At 35.6% G+C, this 20827-nt stretch overlaps 1 protein-coding gene across 2 annotated transcripts in view; it reads left to right on the top strand.

The window, feature by feature from the left end:
• Positions 1–20827, top strand: part of Col4a1 (Collagen type IV alpha 1) — a 1206096-nt gene that overhangs the window by 129119 nt on the left and 1056150 nt on the right. For both annotated transcript variants that reach the window (XM_090374514.1, XM_090374509.1), the window contains exon 5: positions 4714–4758. In XM_090374514.1, the coding sequence (XP_090230640.1) occupies positions 4714–4758 (45 nt within the window). The remainder of the gene's footprint in view (positions 1–4713; positions 4759–20827) is intronic.

Genomic DNA, 20827 nt, shown 5'->3' with positions numbered 1-20827 from the left:
AGTAAACAGTAGGCGTACCAATATTTTTCTTGATTAAAGAACCAATATTTTTCTTGATTAAAGTGGCCTGAGCGGCCGCACCAACAGGAGCATCAAACAAGTGATCCCTATATTCTTCAAAAGTGTATAATAGAGAGGATACCTTTTGAGGGGGATAGATGATGAATACTTTGTTTCTTTGTTAGAAAGATAATTTGTTACACTTATTCCATCACCTACACAGAAGTGTCTAAGCAAGGTGTGCCGTATGTCCAGGACGGAAGGAGAAGTTTGTGAGTATTTCTGTGTATCAGAAGGTTGTTTCCAGTAGAAGATATTAAAGCTCTATTTTGGTATTGGTTTTTAACTTTATTTGTGACATTGTTATAGAATTGAACATTACCAATAAAACTTTTTTATATGTATTAAAAAGGGGAAATTGTGTTCTTTTAAAAACAAAACGAATCCTATAGAGCACAAAAAAGTAAATTTTAAGTCACCACTTAAAATTTACAGGGGTTAAAACTCAACAAGCTTGCCTGTCAAAGTCTAATTAAATTTTTAATTGCTGGAAATAACAAGTAGTAGTCCTTGAGTCTCTGAGAGATAGCCTTGACTGGATACTGTTTAGTGTTTTTATTCAATTACTTCTATTTATTATGAATTCAAGGATTATTTTTGCAATGTTCTTTTTTTTGTAGTTTATAAAATTTGCCAACTGTTAAGAATGATTTTCATAATGCTAATTTTATATTTATAAAATCTGTTTAATCTAATGTCAAATAATAATCTAATATCTAATCAAATAATAATCTATTTAATATAATAGTTATAAATATCTGTGATTAAATCATTTATTTTCCAATTCATATGTAAAAATAATTGCGTAACAACAATCATTATTTTTGTATGGTGACTAGCTGTGCACCAAGGAAATTAAATTAGAGGCAACTATGGTGGTGTTCCAGAGTATTGGAAATATATCAATATTTATCCCTTGCAGAAAGAACACTCTAAGAGTAATCATAAAAATTATAGACTTGTAAGTCTGAGTTTGTGAAATAAAAATTATGCAATCTGTTATTAAGAATACAATTCAGAGTTAACTTGATAGTAATGATTCAAGATTCTATTAATATCATAAGTAGCATTGTGAAGTAGCTTCAAAGGAACTTGATGAGAGGAATAACTTTGATAGAATTTTTTTAAATTTTAGAAAGGTTTTCGACAAGCTCACACAAACATTTTGTGTATAAGCTGGTGAAGTGTGGCACTAGTGTCTATAGTGGATAAAGAGATAATTAACTGGTACAAGACAAAGGATGGTAATAAATGGGGAAGTGATCATAATTGAAGTTATGAATATAGCCCATCAGGCTTCTGTGCTGGAGCCTGTTGTTGATTTTTAATTTTCAGCTTTTATGTTTTCATTAGGTAATAGGTAATAAATAAAGTAATAAAATAGCCTTTAAACTTAACAAATTAACGAATTCAAATCCAAATATCTATATTAATGGCTATGCATATACAAAGAGAATTCTGCTTTGCTATAAAATGGCAACAACTTTTATGTAATCTTTCTAAATACGGATATTTTATATAGGTAAGAACAGTATCCATTCATCTGTTCTTACTCCTAGTAACCCTAACACTGCCCATGTATTTACTTGTTCCATCATTATAGGGCTTGAAATTCCCAACACCTTGCTTTCCAGGTTGCTGCATGTTTAAATAGAAGCCCATCAAAATGTTGAGTTTGTGCCTAATTTCCTCACACTCTTTGCCCCAGATGGATGGGAGAATCCCGTTGGTTGTATCAACTTCCATTCCATATATGTCTGCTAACATTGGACAACCAGCACATTTTGTTAGGCTGTGATTCAGATGAAAATTGCCTCCTTCATTTTTCCCATCACATGCTGTGGCATGGGATGGGAGAAATGAAGAAACTTAATAGGAGTATGTGAAGAACAAAGTTATGAACTGTAAAATCAAAAATTTTGAGTTTACCATACTACATTGTGTTCAGTATACAGCTTAATAGTCACAAGTCGCATTTTTGTTAGCTTATTTTTAAATTCAGCTAGAGATTTTGTAAGTTACTACTTAATTTCTTAGAGCAAAGTTTCACCCTTCCCATCCCACAGCATGGGCTTAGTGAAACTTTGAGCTTGTTAATTTGCCCCTCTGGTCTGAGGCATGATTTCCATTTACATTCAATTTAATTTGAGAATACTACAAATAAACTAATAGATACCTAAATGAAATAATATGTATTATCAAAGTTACATTATATATATTCTGCTATACTGTTACTTTTGTAAAGTTTTAAAATAGTTTCATCCTACATGAATAGAGAACCTTTGAGCTATTTATTTTACCTGAAATAAAATCTTACATTTCCATTACCATGCACAACACTACTAATTACGCGGCATATAATATTCGTGCCAAATTACTGACACAAAATCTCTATGAAATTAAGTAGTAACTTACAAAATCTCTAGCTGAATTTAAAAATAAGCCAACAAATGTGACTTGCAACTGTTAAACTGTATGTTGAACACAATGTAGTGTATTATTGAAGCTCAAATTTTTGATTTTACAGTTCGTAACCTTGTTAGACGCCTCCGTAGCCAGGTGGGAAGGAGCAGCAGTGCATAGCACACGCTTCTTGATTAGACCAGGGTTCGAGCCCGTCACCACCAAATACTGAGGATGCAGAAAGGTCAGGGAATGACCACCGCATATTCCTGGAGCAATATGGCCTTAGTTGCTAATGCTCCTAAAAAAAAAAATAAAATAAATAAAATAACCTTGTTCTTCACATGCCCCTATTAATTTTCTTTTTTTTTTTATTTTAACTAACAATTCATGTTATGATTATTTTTGACATAAAATTAAGTGAATAAAAACAGTGTTATAGGTAGGCAAAAAAAAAGAAGGAAAAAAAAAAAAAGTGAACTTTGTTTCATTGAGGTTGAAAATAAACAAATACATTGTTTAAATACTTTAGTAAATTTCTTTTAATTAAAAAAAAAAGTAATAAGGTTCATCATTTTTGTTTCACATTCCTTTGTTTTACTTTTATATGTTAATGTTGTTGTTAATTGATTTTTAGGAGCATTAGCAACTAAGGCTATATTGCTACGGGGATATGTGGTGGTCATTCCCTGACCTTTCCGCATTCTCCGTATTTGGTGGTCACGGGCTCGAACCCCAGTCTAATCAAGAAGCGTGTGCTACGCACTGCTGCTCCTGCCCACCTGGCTACGGAGGCACCTTTATATGTTAAAAAGGGAAGAGCAAGTCTCATTGCAATATAAAGCAGTTAACTACTCCATACGAATACCTACTACAGTAGCACTGAAAATTCACAGTACTCACAGATATTCAATTTCGTGCAACACCCAATAAAATAAATGAATTTTTGGCTAAGGTAAAGAAAGCCACACGAGAACCACAAGAAACTTACCGGGTTAACTCTTTTCCCGCTATTGCAGTTTCTCCGTGCATTCTCAGTAAATAGATGGTGTATGTTATCGGTAATGGCAGTAGAAGTCGATAATGATGTATTAATTAGTTTTTTCTAATTATTAAAAACAGATTATTGGAGTTCATCAGTGGGCTGAAATTTACTTATGAGTATACCCTCCAGACTGCCTCAGTCCTAGGGTGTTTATCCCCCCCTGTTTAAAAATAGGAAAACGACTTCTACTGCCACTACCAATAACACACTGTGGGTAGAAGTCATTTTCCTATTTTAAAACAAATGGAAAGGGGGAGATAAACACTAAGGCTGAGGTGGTCTGGAGGGTGTACCCATAAGTAAATTTCAGCCGTGAAGGCATTACACTCATGAACTCCAACAATCTACTTTTGATTTGGCTGAGGGATGATACCTTCTCTCAATTTAGGAAGCAATAAAGATTAATAAAAGAACTTAAAATTTATTAAAAACTAATATTTATTTTCAGAGAAAATAAAGGTGTGGTTTGGTCAACTCTTGGAACTTGCTTTTTAAGCAAGTTCCATGAGTTCCAAGTGACTCTATATTAAATAAAATCCATTGAGAGATTAGTACATCTTGTGAGCTTCAAAATTGGTTGGTGGACAATGAACCTGATTGGTAATGATATTTAATACTCTCACAGCAGAAGTTGCATGACTGAATAAATTTGCTAAATTGTGGACTTGTTTACTGGCTACCGAATAAGTCCACAATTTTTGTTTTTTTTCTTCTTTACAGTTCATTTTGTCTTGGTGTTTCTTATATAGAAATTATTTTGTCTCATTTTTGATCCCTGAAAATCTGGTTACCCTCACTATAACCTCTATATTAAATAAAACTCATTTCTTGAGTATGGGTGCAAACCTCAAGCCATTTTCTAGCATTGAAATCTGTGCTGGCATGAATTTGCCTGTTACTGTATTTCTGAATTCCTGTGTCACTGTTGATTGCTTGATGATATCTAGCCCTTTGAGTGATGAGTTGTTTTAGGCTATTAAATATTTATAAATGCTGTTGAAAGGCATGGCTCTTATTTTAGAAAAGAGTAATGTGAGTTTATATATTGCTTGTGGATTTCACTTAACTGGAATATAAGTTAAATTAATAAATAAATAAATATATATTCTAAAGCCTGAGATGTGTTGTCATTTTGATGAATTAAAGGTAGCATTATTAATTTCTCTGAAAACTTATAATTTTATTATTATTTCTTTTTTTTACAGGGAAAGATGGGTATGCCTGGATTTCCTGGAATTAATGGTATTCCTGTAAGTTTTTTTAAACACTAATTCACAAATATAAATTGCTAGTAACTAACATATGAAATTAAATTATGTGATGAATAAGTCGCTGCTGCTATATTTGAGAGAATACATTTCCTGTGCTGTAATTTTCATTATTTTCAGAATGTTGAGAATGTTGAAGAACAACATTCTGAAAATACTGCTCTTGCGACACACTTCCGTCTACAAACCCTTAACCGTTACCCCCTTCAGAGCATTGGAACGATGGGAGTCAGAGGTGAATATCCTCATCAATAGTTGGCTCAAACAGGGGAAGATAACGCAGTCAACCCGTAACCACCTCCATGCCTCCGAGTGTCAGATCCCACGGTTTACGGCCTGCTGAAGGTACACAAAGAAGACACACCACGAAGACCAATTGTATCCTGTTGTGGATCACCGACTTACGATTTGTCTAAGTTTGTCTCGAGGCTTCTTTCTCCTCTAGTTGGCAAGACCACCTACACCGTCTCCAACAGTATTGAGTTCATAGAAAGGATCCGCACTATATCCATCTCACAAGATCAAGTCATGGCATCGTTCGATGTAATATCACTCTTTACCTCCATCCCAGTGGAACTTGCCATCTCTTGTGCAAAACAACTCTTGGACAATGATGAAACCCTTAGCGACAGAACCAGACTGACACCCAATGACATTTCCACCACCCTCAGACTGTGCTTAACAGGTGGTGCAATCATGTTTAGCGACTCAATTTACCAGCAGGTGCATGGCACAGCCATGGGTTCCCCTGTCAGTTCGGTCACGGCAAACATCGTGATGGAGTAGTTAGAGGGACGTGCATTTACACACGCACCAGATCACATTGCCTTTTGGTGTTGCTATGTAGACGATGTGTTAGTAGTTATCCCTAGAGACTCAGGTCAGCGAATCCTAACCCACCTCAACTCACTATCACCCTTCATAAAATTCACGATTGAGCTGGAGTCGAACAACACCATACCATACCTAGATACCCTCGTCCGACGCGAAGACACATGCTTGAAGACGACAGTTTATCGTAAACCTATGTGTGCTGGCCAATTTACCAACTTCCGGTCAGCACATGCACGGTGTCACCTCCTCACCATTTCCCGAACCTTGCTAACTCGCGCTTGGACACACTCTAGCTCTGTAGGTGAAAGACGCACAGAGATCACCAGGGTCAAAGCGGACCTTGCGAGGTGTGGCTATCCCATCGACACCCTTGACAGGTGTGACCTACAGGCACGCGACAACGTAATGACCAACAGTAGCATCAACAGTGGCGAGTCATCCACGAGGGCATTTATCCCATACTACCCCAACCTGTCGCAATGGATCGGTAGAATCCTAAAATCACATGGGATAAAGTGCATCCAACTCCCAGGCAAGAAACTATGTTCTCTCTTTTCCAACGTGAAAACACCTGTCCCCACCCTTCTGCAGAGCGGTTTGGTCTATTGCATCTCTTGCCGTGACTGCACTAGCTGCTACTTTGGAGAGACTGGACGTCGGCTCGAGAAACGCCTCTCAGAACATAAAAGGGCGATCCATTTGGCAGTTGTGGAGCACTCAGCTATTGCCGAGCAGGTCTGGACAACCCACCATGACATTGACCCACACCACGATGTCGTGGTTGTGGACAGGTCCCACCATTACCTACGGTGCATCTGGTTGGAATCATTAAACATAAAATGCTCGGATACCTCTTTGAACAGGAACAGTGGTTGTCAAGTTAACCCCATCACAAAAGCAATAATTCTGTCCATAGACAAACGCTGGCCATGTCACCACCATACATCACAGCCACAAACTTCAACCTCAAACAACTAGCCACGTGCCTCACGCACCAGTTTGACAGTGCACATCTCCATTCTAACTGTCATTTAATATTTTCTGTTTAACTGAAGAAGGCTGTCTACTCAGCCGAAAGCTTTTTGTATATTAAACCGTTCTTTGTATGTATGTTCTAAGTATATTAAACTGTTCGCTGTGAGGAACTATAATTTTCGTTTCAATAACATATATGTTTTTATACAGTCATTAAGAATGACTGCATATTTGTGTCTGGCAAATCACCTGGGTACAATTTAATATGTTTATACATCAACATCAAACATGCTAATAATTAGTTACGCTCATAATTTTTGCATTTATTATGTACCCTCACCCTTTTTCATGAATTCTTGTAGACTGGAGGTCCATAAACCTCCAGTCTTGTAGACTGAAGTTTATATCATGTTGAAAGAATTTACATTGCATTATGAACAATATCCTTTATTTTCTAAAACTTAAACTCCTGTAATATCTTAAGTCTAGGTCATGTGTATTGTTTGAAATTGAAATGTAATAAATTGAAACCAGAAAGAAAGAAAAAATAAAATTTAGATAAAGAAAAAAAATAACATAAAATTCCACCAGGAATTACGATCATACAAGCTGGTAAAACAACACTGAATTAAAGATAGCTTTGTATTGTTAAATTAGTTTGTCCCTCAATTAAAGAATTCAGGCACAAATGACAAAAAATACTATAGTGTCATGAGGAAGATGATGGTTAGCAATAATGTGTCAGTGTTACAACACAGAACTGCATGATTCAAAAGGGAAAGGCTGCAGGCACAACTTTCCTATGAGCCAAGGATTCATTGCTTGTATGGTATTTACCACGTATTCCAAGCTCGCTCTTGTAATTAATTTTAGTTTAACTGATGTTTCTCCTCTATATCCCAGATATGGAGTATGGCAAACAGAAAAATAAAACTTGATCATATAACAAACAAGTTGTCAGTTTTTATGGGGTTTAAAGAGAGCATTATTCATGCAGGAACTAGCAATGCTAATTGCAAACAAACTGATGATTTGTTAGCTAAATGAGAAGTATGCAGAAAAAATGCTACCAGTTTGGTCAGAATGTATTTCCAATTCTGTGTTTCAGTCATGGTAGGAATGACTGAATGCTGAAAGCCTTACAAATTAATTTAAGACGTGAAAGACTTTGCAAGGTATTTGAGGGAAAACTATCAGCATGGCCTACCTTACTAGATATAAGGAATCTGTTTAATAACATGATAACATAGGGCAGGGGAAAAGAGTGAATGAGTATGAGATTACATTTAAAGAAAGGTAGTAAAAGAGTTTGTGCTAAGGGAGCCTCAAGAGTTCAGGGGACTATTAGACAGGAAGGGATCTAGGGTAATATATATTTTGGGGATGTATGGGTCAAAGTAACAGTTGAATACATTTCAAGGGTTCTTGTTTTGAATCCAAAAAAGCTAAAATCTTTGGTTACTGGAATATGCTGGACAGTTTGTGATATTGTCAAAAGTGCTATCAATGAATTTGAACTCCTAATTAGGAAAACTAATTCCATCATAATAGGTATAATGGAAATTCAGTGTCACCCAGAAATGTGGCATGACAAGTTTAACTCCGGTATGTGCATTTAGGAAGGATAGTCAGGGAGTAAAGGGGTGGGGGTACCAGGTCATATTATTTGTGAAAAGTAACCTGTGTGACATGTCAAAATATGAAAAAATATAAAGATGATGTCAAGGTGTTTCTTTGGAATGGCTTGGGTTGGCTTTGGGTGTTTGGGAGTGCAAGATTGGCTCAGTAATGGCAAATTGGGCAGAACTCTTTGTAGCACTGCTAGGAACAGTTCTGCTGCCTAGAATATATTTCTTACTAATAGTCTAAGAATCATATGTTTAGTGAAATGTTTTTTCAGCAATTTTATTCTGTAATCTGAACAAAAGCAGTTAAGTTTAGTTAGGTCATTTTTTTCTCAGAGCAACTTTTAAATTATTTCTCAAAGTAACCAAGTTACTTTAATTTTTTTTATTAATCTTATTCTTATACCACCCAAGGAAATTTAGGACTAAAGACTCATGATATGAGTGCTTTAGAACATAATTACATGTTGTACATAATTTATTTAGCATGGGGAATGGCTTGTATTTTAAATAAATAGTAATATTATCTTAAAAAAAATTCACTGAGAATAAATTATTTTAGCTGCAGAAATGTATTGTATAATTTTTACTACATTTTACCAAAATAACATACTGGTATCTGTATAATTTATTGCAGCTTAACCAGTCATGAGAAATAATGAGCTGCAAAGTTGAAAATTAACCCTCTGTCTGTCCAAGTAAATTAAAGAGACCCAGATAAAATTTCATTGATTCCATGTTATTCATCGGCTCTGTCCACACTGCTGCAACTCTTAACATCTATCAACAAAAGTGTTTTCTTTGATTTCCCCATTTAAAATATCAGAAACCTTTATTAATTATTGCGTAAAGAGCAAAAATGTAACATCAGATATGAAATGCCACGAGCCTTTTCTAAGAAAAATAGTAGGTGTCGCCTTCACTAAAAAAAGAGCTACTATATTTGTTTAACTTGTTCCTTAACCTGAGTGAATAAGTAAGTTGAAAGGTCTTGTAAAAGTAACAGATTCAATTTAAGTGAGTTCAGAACTAACCCTTATATTGTTTTTGATTTTCTTTAATAATTTTAACTCAATATAAAAGTTTAGAAATCTTATAATACTGTATTGGTGGACTAATAATAGAATAGCAATTGCTTAAAAAATGGTACTTACCTTGAATAAATCTGCAGTGGTATATTGAGAAGAGGTGGTTTTGGTATTTAGGTTGAATTGTTAGCTAAGAAACTAAGGGGGGAAATTGAAGAAAAACGGAATTTAAAATAAGCGCAAGGAGGTAGAAGTGTACACATCCGATCCTTGGTTGTCATCGAAGAGGGAAGAAGTATTTTGAAAGCTTGAATTCAAGCCTAAATACTAACCACCTCTTCTCAATATACCACTGCAGATTTATTCAAGGTGAGTACCGTTTTTTAAGCAATTGCTATTCTATTATTAATTTTAACTCTTAACAGAACTAAATATAAACAAAATCTTGATTTAAAAAGTCATTATCAGAAGATTAGCTGTGATTTCATGGATTATACATGTATGCCATATTAATTCCCCTGAATTTTCAGCAGCTGTTAATCAGAGATTAAAACCATATTTTAAATGGAAGAGTAAGGATGGTGTAGTTGGGAAGCACTTTTAAATCGTTGGATTCTTTTTTTTTTTTTTTTTTTTTTTAACATTTTCCTTTGTTTATATGTTTTTCCCAAAAATGAATGAATGGTAGGCGTATACAAAGAATTTTTTCAAGCATCTATTGACATTTAAATGTATGCCATTTCTCATTTACAACATTAAAATATATAGTGATGTTCTATGGACAGATAGTGTTTCTATGGACAGATAGTGCTTGCTTGGACAAATAGGTAATATGAAATATTTAATGTTCAATAAAATAAGTCCGTGAAGTAGATGCTAAAACCATTGCAATTAAAACTTCTCGCCACAAGAAAACCTAATACATTGCTTTTTTTTTTTTTAATGAAAACCCCAAGCATTAGAAACTATAGTACTTAGTACTGTGCATGGGTTGAAGGTTGAGAAGATGAAAGAAGATACTTTCTGACATTAGACTTGAATTTTTCTTTTTTTTTTTTCCTTCTGTAGATTGTAATTTTCAGTAAATTCATACGAAGGGAAGTTATTCCAGAAAATGGAAATTGAAGCAATAAATGATGAGGAAAAGGAAAAGTTGGTCCTGTGAGTGTGAAGTTAGACAGTAAAAGGATGCTAACTGGTTGTGGCACACATACAAACTAGTTTGGAAGAGAGCGAGCAGGAATTATAGAAGCCAATTCAGAAGAACAGTGCCTGTTGAAGTATCTATAGAAAAGGCACAACAGAAACAGAACATCTATGAGACAGAGAGTGGAGACTTTGTTAGAGAATGGTCATTGATTAATCTAACTTCCCTCTTTTGAATAGAATCTAGAAGTCTGAGAGAAGTTTTGGGGGAATGGTATTCCGTGGTAGGGTGGATTTGCAATTTGTACAGAGTGGGCACAGCTGTTTGGAAGAAACAAGAGCAAAAGAGAAAATCCAGTTTTTTCTTTGCAGAGGGAGCAGTATTTGTGATGTGTTTATGCCAAGAGAGAGAGAGATTAGAAGTCAAATTAATCCCTAATAGAGACATGATCTTGTCTAGAAATCTGTCATTGAAGGTAAGCGTAGGAACAAAAGAATCCTTTTTTTGTGAGATATAAGATAGGGCTGAGTTTTAAAAGAATTGAAATCAACTAAGTTATCATTGCTCTACCTGGGAATTACCAGCATTTAGGGAATTCGTAGTGGATGTGTGATAAGTTGAAGCTGTTTGCTCGCAGGGTAGATTTTCTCATACTGGAATGTGGAATGCAATGTGCTATCCTTAGCAAAACTGTGGATAGGATTTTGGTCAATGGAAGAAGGTCATTAATATACAAGAGGAAAAGAGGGGGAAAAAGAACTGAACCTTAGGGAACACCTGCATTAGTGAAGAAGATAGAAGTCAGAGAGCCATCTTCCATCATTAGAAATGAGTGTTAAGAGAGAAAACTGGATACCTATTACAAAAAAAAACAGATGGCAAACCATAAGATAGAAGCTTATTTAGAAAGTCTTTATGCCAAACACATACAAAAGCTTTTGAAATGTGAAAAGCAGCTGCTTGAGCTTTACCAGACTTTTCCATTGAATTTGTCCGTAGATGGATAACATAACAATATATTATGAATAACAAATGGATAACAAATTATGGATAAGAAATGGATAACAAATGGATAAATTATTACAAAGCACAAAATTGTCTCCTCCTTTTAATATCCAAAAGGATGATGATGCTGAAAGCTGAAATTTGGTGAGTGATTTTCATCCACATTTATAATAAAGCATGGTTGAAAGGGAATGAAGTTGCGGCTAGAGAAAGTAAGACTGAGGGATCCTGGTGGAAATCTGAAAGAGCCAGTTCTTTTAGTGTGTGACAGTTTATATTTCAAATAATAGAAGTGTAAACAAAAAGTTACAGAATTAAACACAGAGTTTAGGTGTGATTCCAGGAGGCCTTACCAGCCAGCTACAACCAGTGGCCCTCTCAATTAACAAATCTTTTAAAGCATTTACATGAGAGGAGTGGGCCAAATGGATGGTGGCACCAAATCAAAATTTAATGTCAGCAGAAAGAACAACAATTTCTTTGGTGTGCAAATGTTGGAATGATCCATAGGCATTACTGAGATACTTATCAAGCCTTTCAAGAAATGTGTAATCAGCAATTCCCTTGATGGGACAGATGATGAACTCTTTGAAGAAAGTGAAAGTAAGTTCTGGCCATAATATTGGTAATGACGAGTTTGACCTTGAGTTCAGCCAACATAAATAGGGCTCGAGATGTGGTGTCCACACCACATGTTGGAATGCTTCCCTTCTGTGTTACCAAGCAGTAATAGGTGGTAAACAACTCTCATCAGCCGGTGCAGTTCCACCACTTTGCTTATTGGAGGCATGAAGTGGGTGTAATTCGTGTTCAGTCTCCAGAGTTTTGTCCTGGAAACCCTCTCTCATCTCTTCCATCATGCAGTATGATTAATGTCTTTCAAGGTTATGATGGACATCATGGTGAGATCCAGTCTTCCTTACATTTCGAAGGTACAGCTTCGAGGGTTCAGAGGCCAGTCGCTAGATGGTCCCCTGGACTGAACTTACTGGTAAATCTCTAGGATGGTTCTGGATCAGCTAGTGTATAATCTTGTATATTCTTGTAGGGATGAAATCCTTTATTCCATATTCCACCTTAAAATCTCGTTTTTTATCTAAACCATGGTTTTTCAATAAATGTGCCAAGGCTGTTCAATATAAGAATGTTGCATATTGCAATTGGTTTGTATCCAAATCTCCAAATCATTTTCTGCCTATGCCAAAGTGCGCAATAATTGTAAAGCAGTTATTAATCAGTCTAAAATAGATTTTTAACAGTCTAAGAATAGAAAACTTTCTTCTTGTTCAAATGGTAGTTGAGCATTTCGTGTTGGCTTTTTGGTAGTTGACTTTTTTTTTCAAAATCTGTGCTCCTGAATTTACTCATGTTCACCGTTGCCTTTTTTCTTTCTTATTCCAAAGGTCAATGATGTGAATGCTGATGTGATGTCCAGGTAATTCTCCAGTGTGGCCAACATAACTTAGTTGATTTCAATTCTTCTGAACAACCTTTCTGCTTGGAAATTTGCTCATATCCAACCAGTTCCTAAAAAGGATGACAGATCCTTCCCATCCAATTATAGTCCCATTGCACTTATTTCTACTGTTTCTATAGTAATGGAGAAATCAATTAATGGCCAACTATTCAATGATCACCAGCATGGATTCCATCTGTAGTAGAAGTAGAGGCATGTGAACTTATGTAGTATCATTAAAAAAAAAACAAAAAACAAAACTCATTTCACACATCCATTCCCTATAAAAGTTTTTCCAGTTCCTCCTTGAATTTATTTAAGCCATCAACTTCCACAATGACAGATGGAAGTTTGTTCCATTAGTGTTGATCCACTGGTGATATTCTGGTGTATGTTACCCATTATGGACAAATTCAATGGAAAAGTTTGGTGAAACTTAAGCATTTGCTGTTGAGATTTCAAAGTCTTTTAATCGTGTTTGGCATAAAGATGTTCTGAATAAGCTTTCATCTTATGGTTTGCCAACTGTGTTTTGTAATTGGGTATCCAGTTTTTTTCTCTGATCACTCACTGCGGGTAATGGTAGATGGCTTTCTCTTCTTACTTGTCCACTAATGCCAGTGTTCTTCATTAGTTTCATTCTGTTCCTCTTGTATATTAATGACCTTCTTCTAGTGACTGTAAATCCCATCTGTAGTTTTGCTGAACCCCAGGGGCTCACATCTGGTGAGTATGGGCTTGGCACACCCGGGGTCCTGAGTTGGATATCATCATTCTTCTCTTTCTTGGTGATTCCCTTCTACTTTTGACTCTCTTTCTCTCTCTCTCTCTCTCTCTCTCTCAGGGTAACTTGGGAACTTTTTTTTTTCCTGGTGGAGCATAAGCCTCAGGCTTCCTTGCACCATATGGTTATTAATAATAATAATAATAATACCACATTGCATTCCACCTTCCAGTACTAGAAACCCTACCCTGCACAAACAGCTTCAACTTTCAATATCCACCACTAATTCCTTAAATGCTGATGTGATGTCCAGGTAATTCTCCAGTGTGGCCAACATAACTTAGTTGATTTCAATCCTTCTGAAACTCAGTCCTATCATATGCTTCACAAAAAAGGAATCTTGTGCTCCTATGCTTTGATGACACAGATTTTTCTAGACAAGATCACATATCAGGGATTACCTTGACTAATCTTTCTTTCTTTCTTGGTATAAGCACATCACAAATATTGCTTTCTTTGCATCTAATAAACTGCGTTTTCCCTTTCTCTCCTGGCATTACTTTTCTTCCAAACAGCTGTTCACACTGTACAAATCACAAATCCGCCTTACCATGGAATATTGTTCCTATATCTGGGGTAGTGCCCCCAAAACTTCTCTCAGTCTACTAGATTCCATTCCAAAGACGGCAGTTATGTAAATTAATGACACATCTCTAACGAAGTCTCTCCGGTCTTTGTTTTTGCTGCATGCCTTTTTTATAGATATTTTCATGGGCACCAGGGCCGGTAGAACACAGTAAGCCTGCTAAGCAAGGCACAGGGGTGCCGAAATTCAAAATTTTTATTATAATATCCTGTATATTTAAAACAGAAGGTGTTTTCTTTCACCAGTCAGTGTGAACAACCAATCGACCTGGAAGTGGTCTCAAATTGAAGCTATTTCTTCTTAAGTATGCACAAAGTTGTTAAAATTTAAAAATTCTGAATAGTTTTATTTTACGGAACGGACCAGTTTTGTACCACAAATGACAATAGCTGAACATTCACTTCATAGATGGAGCCACTGGAAGATGTTGACTGTTAAATAAACAGTTGTCTAAATTGATTTTATGATTAACAATTTGCAAGTTCGCACAATCATGTCCTTTGTTCCGAAAAAAAAAAAAAGAAAAATAATAATTCTCTACTAGCACTTGCTTACCTTAAAAGAAATAACTAATTGTTAGGATTCCATTGCGCTGCTCACTCACTATACATCCCCACTCATTGCTATTCATTACATTTAATACGTTTAAAATGTTCAGAGCTCGTCATTTTATCGATATCATTATGAACTTCGAGTTTATTTGTTTTTTTTGTTTTTTAAGGTGAGTAATAACTTTAGGATTTAGAATTATGTCACAGTCAGGAAGACATGTCTGCTGCCATGTTACTATGATTGGTTGTGTTGAACGTACCTTGCGGCAAAGAAGATACACTCTTTTTCATTTACGTTTAATACATTTAAAAAATGTAGAATTCATCATTTTATCATTATTGCTATCAACTTCAAGTTTCTTTGTTTTTTAAGGTGAGTAATAATTTAAGGATTAAGAATTATTTCCCAGTCAAGAAGACATGTCCGCTGCCATGCTACTATGATTGGTCATGTTGAACGTACCTTGCGGCACAGAAGGTACACTACTTTTTGTGTTTCTGCATATGTATTCAGGATTGGTCTGAAATGGTTAAATCAAAGAAAATTTACAAAATTTACAAGAAATTACAATGGATTCGATGTGTGCTGGCTTACCTGCTTACGACATAAGGATTCAACGTATACTGGCTTACTTGCTTGCGACAAAACACGCACTACATTTTTTTAGAACAGCTAGAGAAAACTTCAAATTTGCATACTAATGAGGGAATGAAATTTAAAAGAGAAATTCAGGTATGCATTAGTTTCAAGTCTGTGGTTGAGAATTTTTTAGAGAACAATAAAGATCTGGGCTACCAGACTACAGTTGAAAATATGTTGGCAGCGAACTTCAAGAAGTTGGGCTGCAATTTGATTGTCATGGTATATTTTTACACTTCCACATTTGGACGCGTAAATGAAGAACAGGGTGAGAAGTTTAAACAGGACATTAAACACATGGAGATGAGGTACCAGGGGAGTTGAATGTTAACATTAGGGTTGATATTTGTTGGATACTGAAGAGGCACTGCAGAGTAGAAGTAGCTGTAAGAAAATGAAAGAAATGAAACACTAATAATGAAAATTTGACCGAGTTTTTAAAGTGAAATGTGAGTTTTTAGTGTACTTTTTAATATTCTGCTCTTTTCAGTAGTATTTTATAGAGATGACAATGAATTGTCCAAAAATTTCCACGAAAATATCAGGCAATAAAAACCGTGCCACCAATTGCGAAATTTTTGCAACAGGTGCAGCTTTAGAAAATATCAGGCAATAAAAGCTGTGCTACCAATTACAAAATTTTCACACTGGTACAGCCAGAATACTGCTATTTGCATAGAGAATTAAGTTTTCAGTGTGCTTTTTTAATATTCTACCCTTTTCAGTAGTATTTTATAGAGATGACAATGAATTGTCCAAAACTTTTTTGGGAAAATATCAGGCAATAAAAACTGTTCTACCAAGCGAAATTTTACCAAATGTGCTAAGGTAGGCAGCCTAACTGCATGTAAATGTGACTCCATCTGATTCGACTTTGCCATTCTCATTTAAGAGATGGCAGTTTTCTGTGTGGCTGTCTATTAATAAAATAAAAGTGCAAATGTTTGATAGAATCAGAATTTTGCTTACTAACCCTGTATTTAGCCACGGCCAATTATATGTAGTAATGCCTCGGGTCAGGTCATTCCAGCTTGATAAGATAAGGGCACAAGAATATAAAAAATGTTGTTTTCAAAGAAGTATTATGGAGACTGTACTACATTTTGTACGTGTGAAATTGTTATGCAACATACACATTTTGAATAATCAGAAAGATGTTGAAAAAGAAAGAAAATTTGTTTCCTCGGATAAAAGAAATGAGAAAGGATTCGATGCATACTGGTTTACCTGCTCATGGCAAAACACGAACTACATTTCTTTAGGACAGCTAGAGAAAAACTCTGCTACCAATTGTGAAATTTTTGCAGTGGGTACTGCTAGTATTTAATAAAAGTATCTCAGTTAAAGTCAGTAAATAACGACTTTAATCTCAGTGTAGAAACAAACTCTTATTGAATTGTTATGTTTCTATATTGATGAATACTTTTTAAAACACACACTTTATATTTTCAGTTGGGGAAATATTATTTTGTTCATTAAGCACTATTAATTAAAAATAATTATGTTCAAGTTACATTCTAAATACCCATTAAGCACTATTAAAATAATACATTTGAAAAATTGTGCTCAAATTACATTTTAATACCACATTTTCAGCTTTGTAAGTAAATGTCTCACGAGCCCAATGGTTAGGGCACTTATCCGTAAAATATGCAAACCTCAGTTCGAATACCAACAAAATTACTTTTACGAAAAAATCGTGTGCCACCATTCACTAGCAAAATTTAAAGGATCACGAGAGACAAAATTTGTTCAAACTGCCCCTGAACAAGTGCCGCCCCTAGCAGCAGTGGCAACAATTAAATTCGGTTCAAATGGCCAGTACCCATACTACAATATTAAATCACATAAAGTGGGAAATAATGTAAAATAGAATGTCGGTTATCCGGAAGTAAATTATCCAAAATAATTTGAAAAGATGTAAATTATTTGAAAGTAAATTATCCGAAATAATTTTTTTTTAATTAACAATAGTATAGTAAACTCTGGTTATAGTGATCACATTTTCAAATTCAATTTTGATTATAATAAATGAAAGGTAGAGTTTACTACTTGTTAATAACATATTGTACAAACAAAAAGCCCAATAAACTGAAAACTGCAAATTGTTTTTATTGTTTTATGGTTGTGACCTCTATCAGCGTGACCGTCAGAACTGTGCTGTAGAAAAATATCACAGAGTAGTATTGGGTTTTCTCAGAAATAAATAAATAAATAAATTTTCTGTTTATACTCTGGCACGACAACCAAGTCAGTAGAATTTACAATAAATCGTCAATACAAATATTTATCGTATTTAGTAGTCACGGGCTTGAACCCCGGTCCACTCAAGGAACGCGTGCTATGCACTCTCGCTCCTGACCACTGGGCTACGTCAGGCCTAGGAGTGACTTTCAGATTAGGTTTGCTCCAGATTCGGTAAGAATAATATCGGCCTGAAACTGTGCGATTTCTTATTTTTCTCAGTTTTTTACGGTAAAATGTGAATGAAAAGAAAATGCGTAGTTTTAACATTGCAACAAAAAGTGGAAAATATTAATAGAATTAGAAAAGGTGAAAATGTAGGAAATCTATCCAAAGAGTTTAATGTTGGGACTTCAACAATTTACGACATCAAGAAAAATTTCAATGCTGTAACAGAATTTGTGTCGATTATGGATAGTGAAGGCGGATCTAGCAGGAAAAAGACGATGTGCAAACCTGAAAATGCCGCTTTAGAGAGTGTACTCACTTTATTTTTTTGTTTTCTTCAGAGTGAAGTTTAGGTGAACCAGTGTTTGTCCCAAGTTGCGTGAAAAATCATTGGATTTTAATCGAAAATTAATAGATGATGAAGACTTTAAGGCAAGCCGAAAAGCTTTAAACTGAGACATGGTATACGTGAACTATATATTCAAGGCGAGACACTTTCTGCTGATGAATCGGCAGTGGTGTTCTTTTGAAAAATAAGTTTGCTTCAGTTATAGTAAATTATGAGAAAGAAAACATTTATAATGTTGATGAGATGGGCTTATTATGGAAAGCATTACCAAGAAAAATCCTAGCCATTAAAAGAGAAATGCCTGCACCAAGTTTTAAGATGAGAAAAGATGCAAGTTACAATTGCTATGTGTGCAAATGCCACCGCAATGCACAGATTGTCTGTGCTTGTTATCAGTAAGTCGAAAAAACTGAGAGTATTTAAAAATATTTATAATTTTTCTGTTTTGTATAAAAATGCCTGGATGGATGTTTGTTTACCGAGATTGGTTTATAATTTTTTTTATTTCATTAATCTTATTTAATTTAATTGTAAGGTAAGATTTATATATTTAATTAATTATTTATTTAGTTTATTTATTTAATCTTACCAGAAAAATTATGTGGAAAATTTTCCGGTTCGATTATCCGGAAAATTTGGCTATCCGGAAGAGGTCTGACCTCAATTATTCCGGATAACTGACGCTGTACTGTATTTTCATTTCTGTTTATTCAAAATTGCTGTATTCATTACAATCTGCTGTATTCATTACAATTCATTAGCAAGATCCAATATTCCTTACATTTCGAGGGTACAGCTCTAAAACGGTGTTTGCAGGCCGGCCGCTAGTTAGTACACCGGACCGAACCTATTGGTAACTCTCTAGGAGGCTTCAAGATCAGCTAGTGTATAATCTTGCTACCTCTACTCTGCCAGATAGTGACTGGTGGGAGTCAGAGTAGTGTGTATGCGGGGAGCATTGGCGAGGCCACGTTATGTCAAGGTTCTGGGTATATTCTTACCACGTGTATACCATATCCAAAAATTTCATTACTTCATACAGCATGTCCCACCTACTTTTTCTTACTATTGAATACACCATGAATTGTCAAACTAATAGAGCAAGCTTATCTGCGAAAAGATCTAAACCTCCCAAGCACTTCCTAATTCATTTCACAAATACACGTGGTCTCAATTCTAATCTCAACGATGTCCATTTCCACTTGCAGTCTGCCAAACCCCATGTACTTTTTCTGACCGAATCTCAGTTATCAGTTGATTCAACTACTGCTCATCTCCCTGTCAGAGATTGGCAATTTGGGATCACCTCTCTTTGATCTTCTCTGGCTTAAAATCTCTCTACCTCATTGTGTCAAATTCATCTGTTATCTCTACCGTTTTTCCAACTCCACTAATCACTTGAAGCTCTTTGACTTCCTCTCTTTGCAACTTGACTTTCTCCGGTCCAACTTTCCTAACAGTGAGGTAATTTTCCCTGGTGATTTTAATGTTCACAACTCCTGCTGGCTTCAGTTTTCTAGTCACACCGACCCAGCAGGTCGAGATGCTGAGGCTTTTGCAATTACTAATGACCTAGCACAGATTTTTCATTTACCTACAAGAATACCGGACAATCCTAATCATACAGCCAATACGCTTGATCTTTTTCTCACAAACAACCCTTCTAAGTACATGGTTGAAGTGAGAGGTCCTTTAGGCACTTCAGATGACAACTTGGTGATTGTCTCTTCTCCAATGGAAACTTTATCTCATGGTTATTCCCAACCTCGTGCTGTTTGGCATAACAAGAATGCAAAATGGGATGACCTGGGAGACTTCTTTTCTTCTTTTCCTTGGTCGGATTACTGTTTCAAAACTTCTGATGTCAACGTTTGCTCTGATCGTGTCAGTGAAATTATTCTTGCAGGAATGGAATCCTTTATCCCACACTCCACTTTAAAATCTCGTCCTTTATCTAAACCTTGGTTTTCCAATAAATGTGCTAAGACTGTTCAAGAGAAGAATGTTGCATATCGTAATTGGCTTGTTTCTAATTCTTCAGTTTCATTTTCTGCCTACACCAAAGCTCGCAACAATTGAAAGCAGTTATTAATCACTCCCAACTAGAGTTTGAACAGGCTAAGAGTAGAAAACTTGCTTCTTGCCCTAATGGTAGCCGAGCATTCTGGTCTCTTGCCAAAGCTATTGGCCGCAACTTTTGCCCATCTCTGCTCTCACCTCTGTCCAAACCAGATGGTTCTGTTGTCACTTCAGCGAAGGATAAAGCTGACCTGCTAGCATCCCATTTTTCTTCCAGCTCATGTATTAATGATCTTGGTAAAACACCTCCCACCATTCCCAACACACTCCATTCAATGCCTCCTGTGGTCTTCAAAAGGATATCAGAAGGATTTTGATGAATCTTGATGCTAAGAAAGCTCCAGGTCCTGATGGTATTTCTCCACTTGTTCTCAAAACCTGTCCTCCTGAACTTAGTCCAATTCTTTGCCGCCTTTTTTCACGTTCTTATTCCAAAGGTGTTTTTCCTTCTGCTTGGAAATTTTCTCATATCCAGCCAGTTCTTAAAAAGGGTGACAAATCCCTCCCATCCAATTATCGTCCCATTGGAATTACTTCTACTCTTTCTAAAGTAATGGAGAAATCAATTAACCGCCAACTC

This window comes from Mastigoproctus giganteus, chromosome 1 (genome assembly GCF_048544385.1).
Source record: "Mastigoproctus giganteus isolate SK-2022 chromosome 1, ASM4854438v1, whole genome shotgun sequence".
Taxonomy (NCBI): Eukaryota; Metazoa; Arthropoda; class Arachnida; order Uropygi; family Thelyphonidae; genus Mastigoproctus; species Mastigoproctus giganteus.
Note: the sequence above shows the minus strand (reverse complement) of the source record. Positions and strands in the feature narration are given on the sequence as shown.